Genomic DNA, 23,061 nt, shown 5'->3' on the forward strand with positions numbered 1-23,061 from the left:
ATGTGAAACACGCTTCTGTACAACCATGTAAACTTCACAGCAAGCCATTTTTACATTCATTAGAGCAGAATTTTCCATTTTCTTTAAATTACAACATAATTTTGGGCTGAGATTGCTGAACACACAGGTAAGCCAACAATAACAGTACAATTTAGTTTCACAGTGGTTTTCTTAACGTAAAGTTCATTTTAAATGTCTTTGCAAAGCGTTTCACATTAAACTTAAGTTTCTAAGTGACTTCCTTTAGAGCCTTCTTGGTCAGATATTTTCCACCCTCTTGTCTTTATACGCTTGGCATGTGTGTTGTTTGATTAGGATACAAAATGGGAGACTGGCTTGTTTTATGTTTTTTTGAGTTCTCTGCTGCAGAAAGAATATGTCCTTCATGAGATGCTGAAGCCTTCACTGCACACACAAAATTTGGGGCAAGTCCAGGTCCAGGAGCCCGAGCAGCCCACCACCAAACAGAGACAAAGACATTGCCAGAAAGTCACCTTTGCAAAAAGAAAGAAAAAAAGAGAGAAGTGGGGGGGGGGGGGGGGGGATGTCCCATGGGATGAAAACACAAATGCACCATCCAGAGTCCATATTTACAAACTAATAGAAAATATAAACATTATCGTATTTGGAACCAAGTCAAAACACGAGGAGGAGCTAAATTCAGATATTGCTTGTGTTATACATATATTTTCCAACAAAATCAGTCATCTCTTAAAAATGAACAAAGGATCACTCAAACAAGTCAATTATTGATTGGTTTCCTAATGATGAAGTAAGGCTTATTTGGTCACCTTATTTGATTAGAGGGTGTAGCATAACTTTTTTCTATATGTATTTTCCTTTATTGATTTTGCAAAATCTCAACAATTGCACGTTTCAAAAGTTCAGGTTGATTTAGAATAAATATACACATGTGGTTTCACCAAAGACTAGTTTAAAAAGTTTCTTAAGCCCTTTGAGGGGTGCAGGTTTCTTCACTACGTTACAACAGTGTGTGGGCAACACAAATGTCTCATTCAATCCTTAGCATTGCTTTTGTTTTTAAACCCTAAAGTCATGTCAGGTTTTCTGTGAGAGAGAGAAGTTATGGCAAGAAGTACTTAAGTGTCATCAGCACAAAGGATGTGAGTCCGGAAAGCCAGCTTTCGAGGCAGTAGGGTTGGCGGGCAGGAGGGGTGGGATCCGAGACCAGGGAAGGGGGGGGGGGGCGTGCTGAGAGGGGGACCCGGTGAAGCTGCTGCAGATGGAATTTCCCATCAGAGTGCGGAAGCCGTGACAGAGTGACTACCTTCTCTGGCTGCCTGCATTCCCTTGAACGCCAGCGACGCGGGAATGTCACAGTTGTGGGGGGAAAGTGGGGTGCCGCTGGCATGTTGCCACCCATGTCCAGCAACATAACCAGAAGGAGCAGCACTGTAGGTCATGTAAGGCGACACTTGGGCCGGGGGAGGATAAGGAGCCATGCTGGATGCTGACACAAAACTGCTCACAGCTGGGAGACCATTTGGTGCCTATGAGGAGCAGGAAAAGAGAAGAGGTGAAAATCATCACATTATAGCAGTTGACATTTCACGGGTTCTTAGAAAGAAGCAGAATGTAAGTACTGAGTAGGAGAAGCCAACAATATTCTGACTCTGCTTTCTGATGTTTTTTAGATTTGACCTTAATTGTATTCTAAATGCACTCACAGTCTTTGTACTTAAACAAACATAATGCCAAAAGACGGGATGTGATTCTTTCCACAAAAGTTTTGAGGAGGCTGAACCCAGAAAATTCACAGTATTTGCTTTTGCTAGTGGAATTACAGGATGGAAATGCAAGGGGAGGAAAGGGCTAGTGTGATTAAATACTCTCAGATCTGCTGAGCTCTCCGCATGCCGCTGTCAACCTTCCCCAGACGTGGGTTTTGTTTGGCTCTTTTGTTGAGGCGTCTGTGAAGGGCCTGGCTGGGGTAGCTTTCATTTTCAGTAAAGAGGGGCACGGACCATGGGCCGTCACTTTAGAAACTCCAAATGAGCACAACCTTTGTTAAATAAAACATGGGCCATATTTTAAAACATCAAGTTGAAAATGACTGTTGGACAAAGGACATGCAAAATCGGGCATTTTGCCTTGTAAGGGTTTTTAAGTGAAGATTGGGGGCATTTTTTCCAGAGCTATTTTGTCAAAAAAGAGACTGTCTGTTTGAATATAAAAACAACTGCATATACATGGTTTTGAAATTGGAAAATCGGCTCGCAAAGTTTTGGGGCCCTGTGACGTGAACTTTTAAAAGCTACATGGATAAATCTTTTGAAATGAATTTAAATGTAAAATCATAGTTTGCAAACAAAATGTAGCTGCTCTGGCAGGCAAGTCTGCCTAGAAACCAGTGCTCTCTTGGCACCCAATAAATTATTGTTGGTATCGTTACTATTAACAACACCAAAAACACCCTGATTTCTAATCCTGATTCTGGCATGAACACTCAGCATCCTTCTGAGGAGCATTTTTTCCCCTCAACTTCTACATTATTTAGAAATAAAGAGTAAATCCTGTTTCCTGGTAGTGATGTGAATGAATTAATGTATCAACATGTGTCCTAGTGAAAGTATAATGTAAATAATAGAATTATTAGTAGTAAAACCAATTTAATTCTTAGAGGTAAGAAAAGTGGACATATGTTAATTAGATACTTTTTCCGATTCAACTGCAACATAGAAATTCTTTTCTAGTTTAGTTAACTGGGTTGTTATCTTCACTTCCACATCTTTGAGAATGTGATGATGAGGTCTCAAAAATGACCTTCTCAATTTAGAGTAATCCATGGAGAATGGATTTCTGACAAAATAAGAATAAAAGTAGAGGGGTTAACCTTGTGTCCTCGGTTTATAAGAACACACATTTCATGTTCTGTGTGTCAGAGTGCCCGTTCTTTGAAAAATGGGCAAGGGGAAAGGAACCTAAGTTTTCTGGAATATGTCCTACGTCCCAAGCACCAAGAAATATCCAACACATTTTATCAAATAAAGAGGACTGATGAATCGTAGCTCATTATAACCTATTGAGCTTATACTAATTACAAGATAATATATCATGAGTACAACACAATGTTCAATTGAAATTAAAATGTCCCAAAGGGTGATGCTATATTTTTTTAACAAAGAATTCATTGCACATCGGTGTTTAATATAAATGAAATCTTATCCTCTTTTCATACACAAGAATATAGATTAAGGAATTTAGCCATTTACGCTAAGCCAATTAGCAAGTCAATGCCATGTGTTAAAAGAAGTTATCACCCCTGTCTGATGCAGGATCCTCTGTAGCAAATCATGCTACTTTTCCTGGACAATTAAAAGATAGGTGCAATTTAAGCTCAAATTAGAGCATCTTTTCTAGTAAAAGATTCTTTACTCTTCTAGAACCAATTTTCAGTCTTAAATTTTCATTCTCTTTCTTAACTTCTAAAAGAAGCCTTTTCTCCCCCTTTATGAGAACGGCTCATTAGAGAATGGCTCAAAGGAGACACACTTTAAGGCTGTCAGCAGATGGAACGAAGATAGAGAGTTATCAAATTGCAGAAGAAATCTAGCATTGCATAGAGATTATAGTTCTGGTCACGTTTATTTAGCATTTTCCCAATAACCTATGAGAAATTCCTTTTGAAAGATACCAATTCAGTTATGGGAAAGTGTTCGCATCTTTATTTGACCTATTCCCTTCTAGCTTTAATTAATATTTTAAACTGTTGATGCCAATATGTTGATGTCAATATACCAATAATCATAAAATAAGAATGTTATTATTAAAATGTTAAGGTCAAAATTACTTTAAAAATAATAAAAACTTTTGCTTAATGTTTTACAAGTACATAAGGTTAGACTACTGAATATTATACGTGACAGAAACTATGTTCTAGTTAGCATAAAAAATGTGCTGGTGAGTTCTATTTTTCATCACAGCTAAATTTTCCTACCCATTCTCTTTTCTCTGTATTTGTTCTATCATCCAAAATTACAGTGCTCTCTGAAATGCTTGCTTTGTCATCTTCCCTTTCCTCCCCTTGCACCCTTGCCCGTGGAACCATTGCTCTTTGATGAGACCCCTTTACTCTGGGCTCTTCAGCTGTTGAAGTAAACGTTCAATGCCTACAGTCCCCTTACATGGACCCACTTCGTTCTGCCCAGAGATGTTCCCGCTGAGGAACCCGGCTGGATTGGACTCTTTTCTTAGATAATGCTCCCGGGACGCAGGCCAGGCAGGACATTGGATTTAGGCCCAAGTTACCTTCAGGTGTCTTACTTATTCCATGACTACATTTGTTTGTCAAGTGTAAAAAACACTACTGATTTTTTTCCATATTTGTCCAGTTTCTCATACTTAAGGCACCAAGCTTGCTTTTATGTTATTATTCCTATTAGTATTACATCTTTCAAAGTTCAGTAAAATCCACAACATATTTAGGCTCATGTTAGTGATGCAGTCCCCGCCATATTACAGAAAGGAAGGGTAGGAAGGGAAGCGGGGAGAGGTTTGACCTCCTCAGCTTGTAGAAAAAGGCAAGGGGAGTGTTTGCTTAAAAAAAAAGGAAGATAGAAATCTTTAAACTTAAACAGTATAAAAATAGCTCTTAGCTTTCCCTCAGGTTAAATTATGACCTGGATTTGGAGTGAAAAAGTTTTGTATTAATTCTCCTTTTTACTTTTAAAGTTCAGATTTAGAAATTTAGAAAAAAATGGAATAAGAAGATGAGAACTAAATCTGCTTTAAAACGTACCTGCCACCTTCGCTATCCCTTCCTTCTGGTGACTCAATAAACACATCAATTTTCTCACTATTAATTTTGAAACATGACATTAGTAAAAGATATAAATCTCTACCGGGTAAAGTAATTGTTATTTATGAAGCAATCACTGAAAGAGTAAAATTTTCCACCGCAAAGGAAAACCAACTGTAGGTAGCACTGATGTTTGTTTATTCTGTCCAGTGAAAGAGCACATGACTGAAACTCTCCAAATCTGTTTAACGTTTTCAGTGAAGGGCATGTAATTAATCTGAGAAGCTAGTTAGGCTGAGTAGAGACTACCAAATGCACACCATAAATATAGTGGGAGCAAACATGCTAAATTACTCTATTTAATTGGATTGTAAATATGATTTATAAATCAACCAACATATGGAAACCCCAGGGAAGAGTAAACAAATTTTCCAAATGAAACCCCAGCAATGGGCATGTAATGGAAATCTCATTTTTGAAAATGACTTTACCTAAAGATTCCATAAATAAGATTTCAACCCATCAACCCCTTTTTCATGTGGTTCTTCCATGAAAGTCATGAGGATCCTTTCCTCTAAGGGACGTACAAGGGTCTTCCCTGAAGCAAACTCTCTTCCACCTAACTTTGAGAACAAGATTTACTAAGACAAAGTAAAATAGACTAAATTGCATATCCTGGAAGAAGTAAGTTACTTGCTTTGTTGAATATTTTTAGAAAAAGACAGATTTTATCTCATTGACATTAAAGGAAATAGTCCAGAAAAAATACGCAAGATGCAATGTAGTCTAGTTAAGGTTATCGCAAGAAAGAATGGAAGTATGAGTTTTCATTTCACTTGTTCTAAAATGTCAGAACTGTACATTTACCAGTTTTAAAAAATATGTTTTTAAATGAATATGTTGAGAAGCTGTATTGACAGCGAGACTGTAAACAGTTTGAGGACAGGGACTAGCCTTAGTCATCTCATATCCCCACAAAACAGGACACGTCATAGGCATTTCATCGTCACTTGTTGGTGCAGCCTTTTGAAAGCAAAAGATGTGATACTCTTGCTTTAAAAACAAAACAAAAAACCTAGGCACGCTTTATCACAGAACAAGCATTACACTGTAAGCAAAATGAATAAAGCTGTTGGAAAAGGTTAATAAAAGTTCTAGCTTAGCCATTTCATTATTTGATTTATGGTTGTTCCACTTATTACCCCCCACACCCACACCCCCAAGAGAAAAAAGAAATGCATTAGTATCCAAACACTTGTGACCACGAAAAAAACTGGCGTGACAACTGTCTGGCGATTAGAGGTTATAGACTGGTTTTCACATTCTGGGAATTGTCTACCCAACATTTTCTGTCTTGAAGAAAATGCAAATAGCAGTGCCAAGTCTTCTACCCACAATCTTTCATTCACTTCTCAGTTCTATCTGGTCCTCCTCTTATGATAAAAGGAGTTTACCTTGGCTTATAATAAAGTAGAGTTAGCCACAAATAGAGACGTGCGTCACCTAGAATTTCAACCTTGACATCCGAAGCAAGAAAAAGGTTCCGATATGAAAATAAACAAGATTTTTTCTCTTTTTTTGGTGAAATGACTTTTCTGACTTTGGTTCTACCCTTCTCAATGCATTACGCAATGACCTAGTAAAACAAATCTGACAGAGGAAGTGACGGTTGTAAATATGGTTTCAACATCCATTCAAAAGGATCTTAATTATGCTTAGTTATCACACTGCAGATCTAAATATCTCTAGGTAATGAAAAGCGGCTATTTAAATTTTTTTCTAAATTTTATGTTTCCAAATGTTTTTAAAATTGATGTAGCCTTGAAAAAATTTTAAATCACTTTTTTGGTATTTTATATGACACATTTTACTGATACATAATCATAAATTTTGTTTTAAAATACTAATAGTTAAAATCTAACCAGATCAAAGAATGTTTTTAATAATAGATAACATTATGAATTTCAAAGACTATTGGTATTTGCCTAAGATTGCATTCTCTACAAAATTATAAAATTTCTAACACAAAATTAATTTATTTGCTATGAAGAAAAACCCAGTGCATCTTCATTTATACTTTTACAAGAACAGTATGTCTGCAAGGACGGCCAGTTTCAAAAATAATGCACTGGAAAATTATACGCAGGATTCTGAAGTACTATCTTTATTTCAAATACAATGTACAAATGAATGTTCCATAAGAATTTCAGATTAATTTATGTCTCAAAATTCAACTATTTTCACAACTTGTTTAACTCTGAACTTTTTCTTAAGTTCAAGTATTTATAGACTATTCTCCATTTCTGACATCTTAATTTGTAGCTAATGTTCTATTAAACTTGCTGTCTGAGTTAATATACACTATCCAAAAATGAAGATACTCAAGGCTTATAAATCTACCATTCAGATCACTTTAATTAGAATACCAAATATGCACATTTTTTTCTGAGAAAGTATACCCAAGTGTAGAAAATTTTTCAAGAACTATCCAACAGTTTATAAACTGTTTAAATAAAACGAGGCATTGATTCACTAAGTACCACATATAAGGGTAGATATATTCCCACCCCATGTTTTCCTATATGCTTTTTTGCCATGCAATTGCATTCAATAGAGGTTTAATGCTTTCAGCAGAAGACAACCAGTTCTTAGGAACCAGGGAGCATTGTTACCATTCAAAACACAAGAGATTAAAGAGTTCTAGCCCAATATTAAATGCGGGAGAAAAAAAGCCAAAATAAATAAGTATTCTTTTTCTTCTAACCTCAGAGGTAGACAATAAGAACTCCCGAAGGCACCATATAACATTGATTGCAGTGTAACATTAATGTGTAAGACAAGTTTGAATATTCTAAACTAGATATTTTAAGAACAAAAGATAGGTGTGTGTATAGCTGAAATGTGCATAAGGTTCTAATTACTAGCAAGCAGACATCTTTCTTTGCAGTTTAAGCTGAAAGTAGAAACTCCAAATTACAGTAATCAATAGTACCTATAATCAGTTGTCAATTCAGCCCTTTTGGTAATTTTACAGGTGTCTTCTGGGAAAAGATTATTCTGTAAGTCCTATGATTCTGAATTCTCAATTTCTTCCTTTATATACTAAAATAAAACTAGGATCATACAATATGGCGCTATTTGATAACAACTGTAAATGCCCTGAAAGCACTATGTGCAAAAACTTTTAGAATTTTTTTTTGCTGAAGACTTTCAAATTTTGTTCATAATACAAATAGAGAAAAATTGTTACCTGAGTTTACATTTTGGTTGTAAAAATGTACATATGCTTACAACATTTTGAAAAGTAACTTGTAAAAATAAAGCTGCCCTTTGAATATTGGTATGAGAAATGCACATATACATATACAACACAACTTATCTTTGCATGTTCATGAGCAAGTATTAATGTATAATTTTACCCTCATGGAAAACAATGTCTAAATTCCAAAATTGCTCACAAAATGACACAGCCTAAGTTTGTGTCCACTTAGCACACTTTCAGCATTAAGCACTATTTTGATAACAATAGAGTAGCTACCAATTTCATTGTGCTTAAACTTTTCAGGTTTGGAAATTTTATATCATTTGAATTATTTTATTACATGGCAATGCAGAAGATTAGCATATTGCAATTAAGAACTTTCCAAATTTAAGTTTGATTCAAATATCTTCTTCTAGAAAAAAATTTAACTTGTTCTAAGTATTTAAAACAATACTGATTTGAACACATTTAAGTTACTTGCTCTTATAAATCTGATAATTTAGTGATTTAATATTCAGTGTATAAAATGTAATAGATTTTTAATCTTCAGAATATACAGAGTAGATTATTTGAAAGTGTCCTATTTTTATTTTAAATTGATCAGTTTAGGTTTGAGGTGTATATATAAATTAACCATTTCTAAACAAGCTTAAATGCTAAGTCTATAATTCAAGAGAGTAAAAATAAAAATAATCATAGAGATTTTGGGATTATGACATTGCTTTGTTTTTAAACTGGGTTCATCAACAATATCTGGGAATTACAGACTATTTCTCAACTCTATACTTCACGATGTTATTCCAGGAAATGATGACCCAATAAAACCTACTGAGCACCTATAAATGCTAGCTACTATGAATACTAGGCACTTTATATACACTCTTTCTATTGTTTGTAACGAAATGCCTTGATTCTTTTTGACAATGAGCTCTCTGAACAAAGTATTCTCTTAAAAAAGAAGTTTGTTTTTAAAAGTCAATCTCTGACCGACATTTGTAAGCACAGGTAATATTTAATGAATGTTCAGTGTGTGCCATATGGTTGCATTATCTCATTGACTCTTGTCAACATCTCTTGAGGTTGGGACTATTTCCCCGTTTTACAGATGAAGAAATGAAGGCTCTAAAAGGTTAAATAACTTGCCTAAGCGGTGGTGGTGCCTGAAGATGAAAGCTCCTAACCATTGTACATACTGCCTGTTCCTTACCAATTACAGGCCCTTTTGTCGAAGAAAACGACAAGCTTTCTTATAATTTCTCATTGACATTCTAGAAACAGACTCAGGAAAGGGACTCTCCTTGCTGCTGTTTTCTGGGATGTTTGTCATAGGAGAGCTACTAATACGTATCTGACTATTTTAACAAAATAAGGGAGGGAAGAGGACGTGGAAATGGAGTTTGTCAGAGAAAATAACGAGTAGGATTTTTTCCCAAGCGAATAAAAGTAACAAGTTCCATTCCACTTAAAGAGCTGATTTTAACAGATAAGAAAACATTAAAAGTTTTAAGACTTCAAAATAATAAAACGAAAACTGGGTATTTTGAGGCTTTAGAATTGGAGTTTGGTATTAGGAAATTCGCAAACCTACTCAGGTCTGCTCAAAGAAAGCTTTCGCTGCTTTAAGGTCTGCGGCTTTGGGTGAGAGCTTGGAGCTCCTGACTCCAGCGTGGTGATGAATTTAGACTCAAAACTCTTGGATTTTTGTTGGTGTGGTTGCGTAGTTTTTCTCAGGAAAAAAAAAAAAACCACGGGTGTTTTAATTTTTTTTTTTTTGAGAGTTGGGGGAGGGACAGAGGGAAAGAGAAATTAAACGGTCCACAGCCAGGCCGTATAATTTGAGGTTTTCTCACTAACCTCCCCTGGGAGATGCCGACGTGACCTTTTCTGGGGCAATGGTAACTTTACTGCGTTTATCAGCTTGCCCTCCTCTCGCTGTCGCAGGACCGGCCCGCTGGCTTGTGTTCAGGGAGCCAGGGCGCGCAACAGCTCCGAGCGTGGGCCCCGCGGCCTCGTGCGCACGGCCCAACCTCGGCAGGCGCTCGGCGGGAAGGAGGCCGCTGGCCCGGCCCTCCCGGAGCGCCTGCCCGTCCCTGCAGCGCCGGCGAGCAGAGCGGCAGGAAGGCTCCGGCGCGGCCTCCCCGCTCCACCGGCCCCAGAGGCCTGCAGGGGCCTCCAGGCCGCGCCCGGGGAGCCGCCTCCCAGGCACCCGGCCCGGCGCGGGGCGAGGCCTCCACAGCGCCCTCGAGGGTCGGGCCTCTGTCCCGCACCGGGCAACCGGGCATCGGGCTCGTGGCCGCGACGGGTCCTCGGCCTGGGCTGCCCCTCGGTCGAGGTCCAGAAAGGGGCCTGGGGTCCTGCAGCGCCCAACCCCGCCGCCCGCGGCCGCCGGCGGCCCGCGCCTGCTCACCTGCCCGTACTTGGCCTCCTGCTCCAAGGCTCCCTTCTCCAGCCCGTTCACCGCGTGCGGGGCGGCGGCGGGGAAGCTGGCGCGGCCCAGGCTGCTCCACTCCTCCACCTTGGGGCTGTGGTAGGGGGAGCTGTCGCTCACTGCTGGGAGGAGGAGAAGGAGTCAGCCGGAGCTCCGACCCTGCGCCCCCGCCTGAGACGCGACCCGAACGCGCCCCCCGCGAGCACCCGCGCCCGGACCTCAGCGGCCCCTGCCCTCGGCCTCCCGGGGCGCTGGGCCCGGGCGCCGCCTCTCCGCTCCCGGCCCGGGCTGGTGGAGCGGACTCGCCTCGGGTAGGCCTTTCCCAGCTCTCTCACCCACGCCTGCCAGGAGGCCGCTTTTTCTTTTTCAACCGGCCTTTGAGTTCCACCTCCCTCCTCGCTTCCCGGGGAAATGAGTGGAAGGGGCCTGAAAGTTGCCCCCCAGTATTCCCAAATCTGGGAAAGAATCCGTGAAGTCGGATGCGTGGTTCTCCCCACCCTGACCCAGGGCCGACTGGGGCTTGACAAGAGTCTGGGACTGAAAATGGAGAGAGGAGTGTCCTGGCCTCACCGCGCCTGTGCTGGTACTCAAAGACATTCAGAAAAGTCCTCACTTTTTTATGTCAACAGATGGAACAAAAGACTTGCAAAGTCCTTTGCAAACAAATAACTAAATGATGCCTGCAATACATATGCAAAATATAAGTGCGTAGGTTTTCTGCCTTGTGTGGGTCAAACCCTTGATGCTCTATCTCTACACACTAAATATGTGAGGTTATGTGCATATGACTCAAAAAACAAATACTACAGTTACCGCTGTAAATGCCACCTATGTCAGTGGTAAGGTTAGAGAGGTTTTTGTGTGTGTGTGTGTTTTTAATGAAATAGACGATTAAGAAAATGAAAGTAGGATTAAGTGTTTTGAAACAGGAGTAAGTAAAATCATCAGTTATCCTTTATGTTCTTAACAGAGATGCGAAGAAAATTATATGGTGTAAAGTGATTACCACAATACTTAGGGTTGTGCATATTGAATCACTGGCATCTTTAAGTGACAAAGTGCCATTTTAAAAGGAAGATACTTAAAGACTGGAAGCAATGTGTTTTGTCTTTGGGACCTATGGGTGTAGGACCTAAATTTGACAAAGCCACTACAACTTGATTTTAAACATTTGCATCTGACACAGTGCTTCCACGGGGTGATCATATAATCATTTTAGATTCACAGATTTGTCAGAAAACAGGTTGTTTAAAGCTGGCATGCAGAATCAACAACATCTAGAATGAAAAGTTGCTCCTCTCCATAAGCCAATACTTTTCCAACTGACATTTGGTCTGATTGTAGGATCCCTAGGGAAGGAAAGTTTTCTTTTCAACTCTGTCAGTCTTTTTTCATTATTCCTCCCCCTCTCCAAAGAATTAGATTGTGTTCTAATTTGCACCAGGAAACAGTGTTTTGGTGCTGAACTGCCAGTCTCTCTTTGCCTTCCCAGACAAAAGGCAATCGGTGGGCACAAGCCTGAAGTTATCTTAAGAAATTGAGATCCCCCTGCGAGCCCCCTTTTCTGCTGATCTCACACTTTCCCATGCGCAGGGCCTTCCTTTAAATGTCAGTGAGGTCAGTTTATCCTATAAATCAAGGGCAAACTCTCTCCAGCTAAAGCTCCAACCAGTTCAGAATAAGACAAAACTGATCTCTTAGAAGGATCTTGTAAATTCGCAGTCAGAAAACAAGAAGATGAGAAATCAGCGTTCTGCTTTAATTACTTAAAAAGATAATTGTGCCAGCGTGGTGGCAACCGAGAAAGGCAGGAAATAATTAAAAGAACTATTTCCCCCGTCTCTATTTCATTTTCCCTCTGTGCTTTTTAGGCTTTTGGCTGAGAAATTAGAAGGTAGGCTCTGTATCTCTGCCTTATTTAAATTCAGCGTCTAGGGCAGTTTGACTTTTTTTTCCCTACCGAGAAAGAAGTTAACGCCGTGTTTTGTTTTAACAACGCAGTAAAAGAAAACAAACGGGGGTCTCCTGCGGAAGCCCGACTGAGCAGGACGGCTGGGGGAACGGTTCTTACCAAGCAGAAAAGACACTCACGACACCGCAAGGTCAAGGATGAGAAAGGAAAGGAACAGCGGGGTGGCACCCCTGAAAACATGCCGGGACTAGACTTCCACTTGCCTTCCCTGGGACCCGCGTACCCCAAAGGGAAGTGGCAGTCGTGGGGGAGACGGGAAAGAACGGAAGACAGGACAGCACGGAATCGCCATACATTTTAGCTCCATCACAGCGGTGGTTGGTGCCACTTCCTAAGATATATATATATAGTGAAGACTGTTAAGATAAAAGGGGGAGGGGAGGGAGAGAGAGAGAGAGAGAAATAAAGCAGAAAATTAGTCCCAGAATGAGCAATGCAGTAACATGCAGGTTACTAGTAGTAACTTCGGGACCTCGGTTTCCGAGGAAAATGAAGTGAAGCATAAGAATGAAACCAATTAGGTGACATTTGAACTTCCTGCCTGAGCAAATTTGGCCTGATTGCCAGAATCCAAGAATACTGCAATTTCCACAGGGTGCCCGACTCCTCGCGGCCGCATCTGATCCCCGAACAAGCCGCCCGCAGCGGTGTCTGCAGCCGGCAGCCCCACGCCGGCTCGGGCCTCCCGGGCTGCGCCCCAAGTCCGGCCCCGGCCGCGGCTCTCCAAGTGAGAGAGCCGGTCTGAGGCTGCGGTGGCGCGAGAGGCGGGGGAGGGTGGAAAATGCGAACCATGTGTTAGGGATGGGGGGATGTTATGGGTCTGGTAGTTTGAGATGAGGCAGGAGACTGTGTGTGGCAAGGAAACGAAGGGCATGAATTTCAAGTTAATGAGATCAGGACACCCCCTGGGAGGACTGCTTACATTTCCAAAGGAAAAGGCCTCCGGTGGTGGGACGGACGGGGGCCCGGAGGCCTCAGATAGAGAAACCCCAGCTAGGGTGCGGAGGGAGGCTCTGCACATCCACACATCGGCCCTCGAGCCCTTACCTTGGTCGGTGATGGAGCGAATGCCCAGGATGTCGGTGACGGAATGGGAGGAAGGCCAGGTGCGCGGCATGGCCACTGAGCCAGGGATGGCGGGCACCCCGGGTGGCGTGGGCACCTTAGCGGTGGCCGCAGTGATGGGGCTGGGGTACGAGTAGATGTGATTATAGGGCAGCGCCGGCTGCGGCGCCGGCTGGTGCTGTTTGAATGAGTCGTAATGGCCCTGTTGGGCCAAGTTGCCGATCTTGTTACGCAGGATGCGGCTGATGGAGCTCACCGAGGGTACGTTATATTTGTCGCACACGCCGTCTGCCAGCAGGCGATCCCGGATCTCCCAGGCGAAGATGCCGGGGTCCCTCTGCTTGTAGGTCCGGATGTGCTTCACCACGGTAGGGGTGGTGACCCGGGGCTTGCTGCCCCCAATGGCTCCTGGCAAGATCGAGCCTGTCTCGTTGTAGCGCGCCAGGATCTTGCTGACGCAGCCGTGTGAGACCCGTAGCTGGCGGCTGATGTCACACGGTCGGATGCCCAGTTGGGCCAGTTCCACGATGCGAAGCCGGATGGCGTTGGGCAGCGGCCTCCCGTTCACGAATACTCCTCCCAGCTGGTTCACCTCCCCAAAGGCTGGCTCTGCAAAATGAACACACGGCACGCGGGAACGCGCACCCGCAGTTTGGGACAGCCGCTTGCCACTCGGCCTCCGCGCCCATCAGGGGGCAGGGCGGTTGCACCCGCCCCGGACTAAGGACCCCGGCTTTCCCCAAATCATTTGGTCCTTGAGCCCAGCCAAACGACCCCAAACCATCGCACTAGAGTCAGACCACCACCTCCCGCATTCTGGTGATGCCTATGGCCGCTAATAAAATAGACGCAGGGCCGCTCCGAGCGTTCAAAAGTCTCCGAAGCAGGCGGGGAAATCGGTCCTGATGCCAGCAACCGGCCCCTTCTCGCCTGGTCGTCACTAAAGTCTTTGGGCCGCTGCCCCTTGATCCCCAGCGCCCCGCCCGGGGACCTGCGCGATTAGACAAGGGCCAGGGAAAACCACAGGTTTTTTTTCTGTTTTGTTTGCGTGTGTGTGTGTATTGAAAGAAAACTTGGTCCGCCTCTAGGGCTGGAGGGCTTGCCGATGCCACCCCTCTATTCTCTTAAAATCAGAAAATGGCATGAACAGCAACCCAGGAGCCAGCGTTCAGACTGAACTGCTGTGCGACGCCGACCCTTAGCGGGTCCTACAACTTGTATGAACACGAGCAAAGTCAATAAGGAGAGTGCGAGCGCTCAGTAGTGCGCGCCCTCGCGCTCCCTCCCTCCCTCGCCCGCTCGCTCCCTCCCTCCCTTGCCGGCTCTGACAGCGTCCCCCGCCGCCACTCACCCATTGCTCCGAGCAGTACACCGACCGGGCCCCAGTTCCGCACTCCCAGAGAGAAACTTTTCTCACGGCCTCAGTGGCCCGGCCTGTCGCTGCCCCGGGCCGCCGGTGCCTCCGCTTCTCCCCAGGAGGAGGCGGCGAGAGTGCAAAAGGAAGGAGTAAAAGGAAGTCTGTGCCCCGATGAAAGAGGCTTGAGTTCTGCATTTCAATCTAAGCAGCAACGTGGGCTGGGCTGAGCGGGGCCGGGCGACTCCGTCTATCACTCATTAGGGTCACGCCCCCAAAGAGGAGGGTCCGAGGACAAGCAGCGTGGTGATTGGTGCGGGCCAGTGAGCGACAGTGCGGTCCGGTAAGTCCTTCCGCTGACTCTTTCAAGCCTGCTCGGCACCTGGGTGACTAAATACAATGAAAATGGGTGTTTGACACCTTCTCAGGGGCAGCACAAACAGACAGCAAAATCAGGCTCATAAAAATGCTGAATAAGCAAATGAAAGCGTTTGGTCCGCTTATGAGATACTCGAAGGGGGAAGGGGACCGAGGAGACTTATTTGGGGGGGGGGGGGGGGCGGGGAACGGACCTCTCAGAACTGAAGTTAAAACTCTGGGTGGGAGGTGGGCGCCACCGTCATTGGAAGGGGGCTTCTTAGAATAGTCTGTCCTGCAGGGCTCCGGGGGGCTGCAAGGAGAGGAATGTTGTTGCCGGCCCATCCTACCTCACTCCAGCCTAGCCAGGTGGCGAGAGCGCAGATATGAGAAGGTAGGCCCCCTCGGAGGGACGAGGAGGTTTAGGGGAGACCCAGCTAGAGATGGAGGCCACTGTTATCGCCAGGTGGAGACCCCTCTCCTGCCCCCGCACCTAGCTCCCCACAGCAGTCTCTAGGGGGTTCATGCAGGAGCGTGGAGCCAAAGCTTAGCCACGCATCCTCGACGCGCGGGCCACACCGTGTGCAGAGAGTGTAACCACACGCGGCCAAAGCGAGCGCACGGCCATCGGTGCGTGGAACACCGTGCGCTCAGCCAGCGAGCCGGCCGCTGGTCCTCTATGCCAACGTTTGCCGGTTTCCCCGCTACCATTGAACGGCTGCAAAGGAGTTTTGTTTAAATATGAAAGAGACTTGGTCTCAAGAAGGTGAACCTCCATCCCGCACGTGTATGTAACTCCCGCGTCTGCCATTTGGCTACCAGAGGCCTCGCGGTTAAGTCTGCTTCTGAATTTTCACTTTCGTTCACTCTAAGTCTAATCTAAAGAGTACAGTACTCTTTTTGGTGGCCAAAGTTATTGACGTTTTGAGTATGGATTATGGAGAACGTTAAAATTAAAAACAATATGGGGAACATGTTAATAAAGTAGGGAGTTTGTACTGCTTCGGATCAAGGATGCTGATACTGCTACTTAGTCACAACGCTCTTTCTGTGTACACAGGATTCCCGCGGATCCTCCCACAGTCCAGAGAGATGTGTGTGGTTCTGGTCTACACACAGGGAAGCTGACTGGGCCCAGATCCACAGACAGTAAGTGACAAGAACCCAGGAAAAACTCATGATGATCTGTGCTTTTTGAAAGGAACAGTAATGTCCAGAGCCTCACGCTTCTATGGGGGAGGGGGATGCATTGATATGTTCAAATTTACAGTATGAAGGATTTGAAAGATAAAGATGAATTCAAACACCCTTAATTCTTGACAACTGGGTTCTTGTGAAAAAGCCCACAAATGGAAACAGTCGAACTTGTCTGCCTCTTTGGATTGTTGTTTCACCTGTTTAAAATCTCTAAGTTTGACTTGATAGCGATTTCACCGTGGTCTGACCCCCAATACCTGTTGTGTGGCACCACCTGGCGCTTTACAACGCGGAGGTCCTTTGGGAATCCAAGACTTTAAAAGCAGCGGCTCCTTCTTGGGGATGGGGTGCAAATTAGTTGAGACTGCACTATCCGAGGGGAGTTAACAACTTTGCCTTAGGCTTAGGCTTAGGAATGAACTCGCTGGGCATCTTGATCAAGAATCCCCCTTCCCCTCCCCCTACAGACACCTAGCGAGTAGCGACCTCTGCACTGACACTGTGCTCAGCTCGTGCGTGCCCAGCTCCGTCGACTCTGCGGGGCTGCGATGTCGGTAAAAGGCTGTTCTCCCTCCGCGCTGGCAAGACCCAGTGCCACCGTGTGTGTCTGCGCTCTGTGAGGGCTTTAGGGTTCTACAGTACCAGCCCGGAGTGGTCCAGAGACTCGCATTCTTTAGGACCTATCTAACACACAACTCCCTCTCCTTCGCCCCCACTCCTTCAGCTGCCTCACATCTCTCGCGCTCTCCAGCAGGTCCGCTGCTGTCTCTCCATTTCCACCTGCTGGACTTGGCGGTGGCCGCGCGTGGTCTCAGCTGCTGTGGACCCCGGCTGCGCGCCCCTCGGAGCGCGGCAGGCCCTCGTCACGCAGGCAGGCGCGGGCGCTCGGCGCTCTCGGCTCAGCGCATTCCCAGGAGCGCGCGAAGAGTCTGGGATGTTTGGGGACATTAACTAGGCGCAGCAAGCTGACGCCGGGGCTCTGGGGGCAAGAGGAGTCGAAGCTTCAAGGGACAGAGCGCGGGATCCTAGAGGAAGAAGTGACGCTGAAAACTCCCGGATATCTAGCCGTGGCTAGGTAGCCGGCGACCCAATAAGCCCCAACGAGAGACAAGTGACCTGAAGGAGATAAAGAGGGAGAGAGAAACAGTAAGGGCCGGTAAACCTCAACGGTGGGCATAAGGATGCAGGACTTAGCGAAAGAACAAGGGTCAGCTGGGGTCAGCGCCCCCCTGGTTACTGCCTGGTCTGGACCCGGGAGATCACACAGAGAAGGGAAGAATTTTGACTAAAAGAAATTTAAGACCAAAACCAAAACACGACCGTAAGGCCTGCAGCTGACACAGGCCGGGGAGAAGCCAAAAGCCCTTCCCGGACGCTGTCGAGGCCTCCTCCGAGGGGCGACCCGTTCTCTGGGTAAATATTTACTCAGTGGGAGACTGGAAGCTGGCCGGGCGGAGGGTGTGAAGGAGGGGGCGACAGGGGGTAGAGAGCCCCTCCGCTGCGCGCTGGCAGGGCGGCCTTGCACACCGGCGGAGGACAGCCGGCCGGGGCTCCGGAGGCGGCCAGGCCGGGCACGCGGCTGCGGGAGCTGGAGCCGCCGCCCGCCTCTCTGGCAGGACTCCTACCCTGCCCCTGCGGGCCCAGGCCAGATGCTAAGTCTTCATAAATCTGTCAGCGGTCCCAGGGCCGCCGGCGGTCACCTGCGGCGCCCCCCTCCCGGGTCCGAGGAGAGGAGCCGAGAAAGAACAGGAATCCGGCTCCTTCCGAGGCCCCCTTGCGCGGCCTGGCAGACGGCGCCCCGGGACTGCCAATGTCGGACCGGGCGCTACCGGCGGCGCAGGAGCGGGGAGCCCTAGCCTGGATCTGCGGTCCTGGCCGACGCCCCGGGTCCCTCCGCCGGGCGCCTGCTTCCGGGACCTGCAGGTCAGCGACGGCGGATGAGGGTACAGCGAGGGGGGGCGTGTGGATGCACGGGAGAGGGTCCTGCTGTTCCCAATGGCGGTTTTGAAGAGCAGAGTTGGCAAAGGAGACTATTAAGAAGCAGATTCCTCCAACTCGCCCCCCTGCCAGCAACACGGGACCCCGGGAGAGGCTCAGGCTGCGGTCCCCGCCTCTCGCCCTGCCCGGGGAGTTCCGAGGATCGGAGCAGCCCGAGCCTGAGCTCCGGGCCGAGTTTTCGGAGCACAGTGACTTCTTCCAGCCGTCCGAGGGGGAATGCCGTAGAGGCAAGGTCTCGGATCCGGCTCCCCGGCGGGAGCTCCTCTTCCAGAGTAAGTGAAGGATTGCGCGCGGCGTGGAGAGAAAGAGGCCGGGCTTCTCCAGTCCGAGCCAAAGCGCGCTCCGAAGCTCGGGCCGCGGTGCCAATCCGGATCGGCCCGCTGCTGTGTCCCGGCCTCGCAGGTGAGCGGCCGCTCCTCCGCCCACTCGACCTCTTGGCGACCGCGGCCGCACGTGGCAGCCTGAAGCGCACCCCGTGCCCAAGGCCAGGGAGGGTCCACCCTGAGCTGCGGGCCGGCCGGACCTGCGCGGGGAGCCACGGGCGGGGACGGGGGCGGCGGCCAAGGAAAGAGCCTTGGGATGGGGGAGAGGCTGCCCGCGGGGCCCTCAGCCCCAGCCAGGCCCTGAGGGATGGGGGATGCCCACACACTGACCTTCCGGGCTGGACGTCGCCGGGATGCGGACGCGGCTGAACCAACCAGCCCACGTAGAGGCCGCAGGGGCCCTCAAAAAGAGCCCAGAAGATTCTCCGAGAGTCGCCAAGGCCTCCCCGCCTTCCCGCCGACGATGCTCACGGCTCAAGACCCTTTCCCCAGAGGCGAGCAGCCGGCGGGTCGGGCCGGAGCGCAGAGATCCCGCTGCGGGCTGTGGGATGGGCCCGCGGCGGCAAGCGCGCCTCGCCCGCTTTCTCCTTCCGAGGGCAGGGGAGGGGCCTGTTGCCGCTCGAAACCCGCTTTCAATTCTCCGCCTGCCTGTTTCCGATCACCCGGGGTTGGTTTTTCTGTTTGCTCACTCCTTCTGTTACAATAAAAACAATCGACATTTCTTTTCAGTTTCCCCGTATTAGCGTCACTCAGTAATTGTTCTCCAGCCCCTCCCCCCGCGATGAAGGCGAGCGGGATTGCTGGTACCCTCGCATTGGAAGGTTTCCGAGTACATAAGCAAATCTTCCCTAAAGAGTTTAAAGTAAAAATAAATAACGGCCCGGGAAATTGCCGTGACCCTAACATCACTTTCTGAAAGCAAATTACACCCATTTTTCAGTTTTCAACAGCGGAATTGCTTTCAGAAGGACGGCGCGGAGCCCCATGTGATATGGTTACATTTGTTTATTAAATCCGCAAATGAAAGAGAACACATTTCTGTGCAAAACTCGTGGCTTAGGGATGGCAAGTGCAATCGAGGGTCGGATCCAGGCTGGGGGCAGGGGCCGGGAAGATCCCTACGGGGAGGCCAGGCCGAGCCTCAAGCCCGCGGGAGGGGGGACTTCGCTCTGCCTGGGTTCAAGCATCTGTAGAAGCCGCGCGGCTGAGCGGTGACGAGTGGACACCGTCCGCGGTCATTCTACAGCCTTCAGCTGCGGAGACTCAAGAGACTTGCAACTAACTGCTTGTGGGCAAGGCAGGATTTCGGGGTTCTTCAAGACCCTGCCCTCAGGGTCCGTGCGAGGGCAGTGGGGATGCCTCCTTGCGAAGACTCCGATTGGCCCAAAGGGTGTCTGGAAAAGATGAACGTGAAACAGGCTGCGCCTCTAAGCTTTGGTTTCTGCTCTCAAGCAAATGCAAAGCCCTTCGGGCCCCCCGCCGTGGTCCAGGTTACGTTGAACGCAGTTTTATTGCAAGGTTGGGGTTGCCTGCAGGCTTCGAGGAGCGGGAATCAACCTGCGGGGCCAACGTCTCCGAGCTAAGCGGAGCGTTCCTCCCATTTTCAGAGATGCAGAGAACCCAGGCTCTCTCCCTTCGCGGTCCCCTCGGACTGCGGGCGGGACGACGCCCCCGAGAACGCCCCGGGTCCTGCGCCGCCCGCGAGTCCCCACGCTGGGGCGGTGGAGAGTGGTGGCGCGGCGCGGGCGAGGCGCGGGATTTCCCACCTGCCGCCTTCTCCGGACTAATGTCACCCCCCAACCAGCCCCGCGCTGACCCCGAGAGCGGAGACTCATGCTGCACTATCCTCGCTGTCCCTCCGAAAACGAGAAGCGGAGGCTGGGAGCTGAGAGTCGGGGCCGAGTCACGTAAAATTTCCCGCGGTCTTCTTTCCCGGCCGAGTCACCTCGTCATTGCGCCACCTACAGGTCAGAGTTGATCGCGCTCCCACAGTAATTTTTGCCAAGGTTGGGAAAGGCCTTTGAAAATCCACAGAATTTCGATGGCCCGAAATTTTTAGTTCCCCCTTGCAATGCCTCCCCCACAGTCAACTCTGCACTGGGATCCAGATCCTCCTACCTTTCTCCACCACGTTCCAAGGAAAACCAGAGCCTCAGTCTTTTCATGATTCGCTGAAAGCCCATATTCCACAGGACGCCGGGCTGGATCCTCTCGCGGTCCCCAGGGCCTCCTCACCGGCCCTGCCTGTGAGTTATCTCTGCGCTGCGGCGGGAAAGCCGGAAACTGCCAAGAGGTTCTGGGCCAGGAAAGCTCATCCTACCATTTGCCACAATAACTTTACAAAGGAGATATTATTATCTTCCCCGTTTCACTACAGATAAAAGAGAGACAGAGTAAAGAAGAGCACACAAGACATTTAGATTAAATGAGATCACACGATTAATAAGTAGACGGGGGTGTCAATCCCACTATGCCCCCCAATGTCATTGATCTCGCCATTTCCCTATTCTGCAGGAACAGCTGGTGCTAAAGCCCCAAGAGAAGCCCCCTTACCACAGGTATCTGCACGGCAAGTGGACACCCCCTTTCCCACCTCCACGACTTAGAGGAGAGAAACCCGCCTAAGGCGGCACTCGAGCTGGGGCAGAGGGCCTGCACCCTACGCATCCACACCATGCGCGAGGACTCCTTGCCGAGGAGGTCAGGACTGACCGGGCGAGGGCTGCATGCACCATGCACTATCTGCTGGCCAGGCTACCCCAGGCCAGGGAGGCGCCGGCAGCAGCTACTGAATAGCTCTACAGCGTCCCCAGGGAGCGCCGCGGTCGACCGGCAGGGACAGGGGTACGGCGAGGACCGGGAAGAATTGGGAAGGCGCTGCTCTCCGCTGAGATTTATTCCCGACTGCCGGGACATGCCCATCTGGCTCCCTGTGCGCTCTCAGCTTATCGACCGACAGGCAGAGAAATCCACCTTTGTCTTTCCCGGGAATTCATTCTGGTGTGTGCCTGTGGGTGCTTCTTTTTAAGACCGCTATAGTGGGGACAAACCAGGAGGAGCCGAGATGCCATAAAATTAGAACCCGTAATTCATACAGCTAGCAGGGCCCAAGCGGCTCCGAAGTACACGTGGTTGCTAGCCATGCTCGCTCCCCCGAGTCTGGGCTACGGTAGTTACGTTTGCTTTGCTGTGGGGTGCAGAGCTCGGCTCAAGCCTTTTCGTTATCCTGAATACAGCGGAGAAATAAAATCACTTCATTAAAAAATCTATAATGATAAAGGGATTTCAGCGCACCCTGGGAAAGGTGTTAGCCAGGAGAAAATAAAGCCGCGAAATTGTTGGGAGCAGGAGTCACTTTTATTGGCTTGGGAAAATGCTCTTTAGCCGTGGTCCACGCAGAATTCGCTCGATCGTTGTCCCTTGAGCAAGGATGGGCGGGGGGCACCTCCCAGTCGGGACCGAGGACCTGGATGGGGAAATCCCAAGCTGATATTTTCAGGTTTCGGGCAGAAACCGCGATCCACACCAGGATCTGGCCGCCGGCCTCCTGGCTGGGGTCACCAGGGCTCTGAAGGCCAGGAGGAGCCTGACTGTATTCTTGCAGCAAGGTTCCGTGTTCCAGCAATCAGCAGCGGGGGGCGCGGGGGTCTACGCCGGGAGTCTTCTTCCTGGCTGGCTGGGCCCTCGGGGACTGGATAGGCTGAGGTAGGGTCCTCTGCTCGCAGGCGTGGGCCCCAAGAGGTCCACTTGCAGAATCCGGGCGCAGTCTCTCCTCCCTCTGCCAACACAGCGCCCTGTCAGTCTAAAATATCTACCCTCACTGAGACCGGTGAAAGAGCTGGCCTCCCACCTCCTCCGCGGGGGCAATGGCATTGAGACAAGCTGGGTGTCGAACCAGTGGGAACACAGAACGTGACCACTGCTCCGCGGACGCGACTGGAGGATGGTTCTGAGGACATTGCCGAGGGACCCAACAATGTGGTTTTCAGTGGGTACATAGAAGCTAAGGAAGAGAAAGGTAAAAAAGAAAAACGCAGCCTCTCAAAAGCTTCTAACTCTTTTCTAAGCCAAGAGAGATAAAACAAGGTACATCCTAGCAGACTAAACGAATTTCAAATTGTTTTTTCTGAGGAAAAACAGAGGGAAAAAAATTACTGTCTTTATAGGATTCACTTTCTTTTTCAGACAAATGAAATGTTTTAAAATTGAAATTAATTAGCCCAAATTTTTTTCAGGAAAATCCAAGTAAGTGTTATTGATTTTGTTCAGTACATATATGCCCTTTGCACTGATGTGAGAAAATAATTTTTAGGTTTGTTCATACCGTAAGGTAATTTGCACATCTA

At 48.0% G+C, this 23,061-nt stretch overlaps 1 protein-coding gene across 3 annotated transcripts; it reads right to left on the reverse strand.

The window, feature by feature from the left end:
- Positions 1-507: 507 nt before the first annotated feature.
- On the reverse strand, positions 508-19,276 carry PAX9 (paired box 9). Of its 3 annotated transcripts, none has more exons than XM_046655395.1 (5): positions 19,046-19,276; positions 14,838-15,222; positions 13,469-14,095; positions 10,429-10,571; positions 508-1,511 (listed from the first exon to the last, which is right to left on the reverse strand). In XM_046655395.1, exons 2-5 carry the CDS (start codon positions 14,839-14,841, stop codon positions 1,257-1,259), a joined length of 1,029 nt encoding a protein of 342 aa, XP_046511351.1. In that variant the 5' UTR covers positions 14,842-15,222; positions 19,046-19,276; the 3' UTR covers positions 508-1,256. The 3 variants fall into 3 exon arrangements, with proteins under 3 accessions (XP_046511351.1, XP_046511352.1, XP_046511350.1); XM_046655396.1 differs by having other exon boundaries at positions 10,429-10,568; positions 14,838-15,230; XM_046655394.1 differs by having other exon boundaries at positions 14,838-15,230.
- Between the last annotated feature and the right edge of the window lie 3,785 nt (positions 19,277-23,061).

This window comes from Equus quagga, chromosome 2 (assembly GCF_021613505.1).
Source record: "Equus quagga isolate Etosha38 chromosome 2, UCLA_HA_Equagga_1.0, whole genome shotgun sequence".
NCBI classification, from domain to species: Eukaryota; Metazoa; Chordata; class Mammalia; order Perissodactyla; family Equidae; genus Equus; species Equus quagga.

Coding starts and splice junctions, on each gene's coding strand:
- PAX9 (XM_046655395.1), bottom strand. Junction 10,572..13,468: donor TCGCTCCATCACCGACCAAG/GTAAGGGCTCGA, acceptor TCCTCCTCCCAG/CAGTGAGCGACAGCTCCCCC. Junction 1,512..10,428: donor AGGAGGCCAAGTACGGGCAG/GTGAGCAGGCGC, acceptor TGCTCCTCATAG/GCACCAAATGGTCTCCCAGC.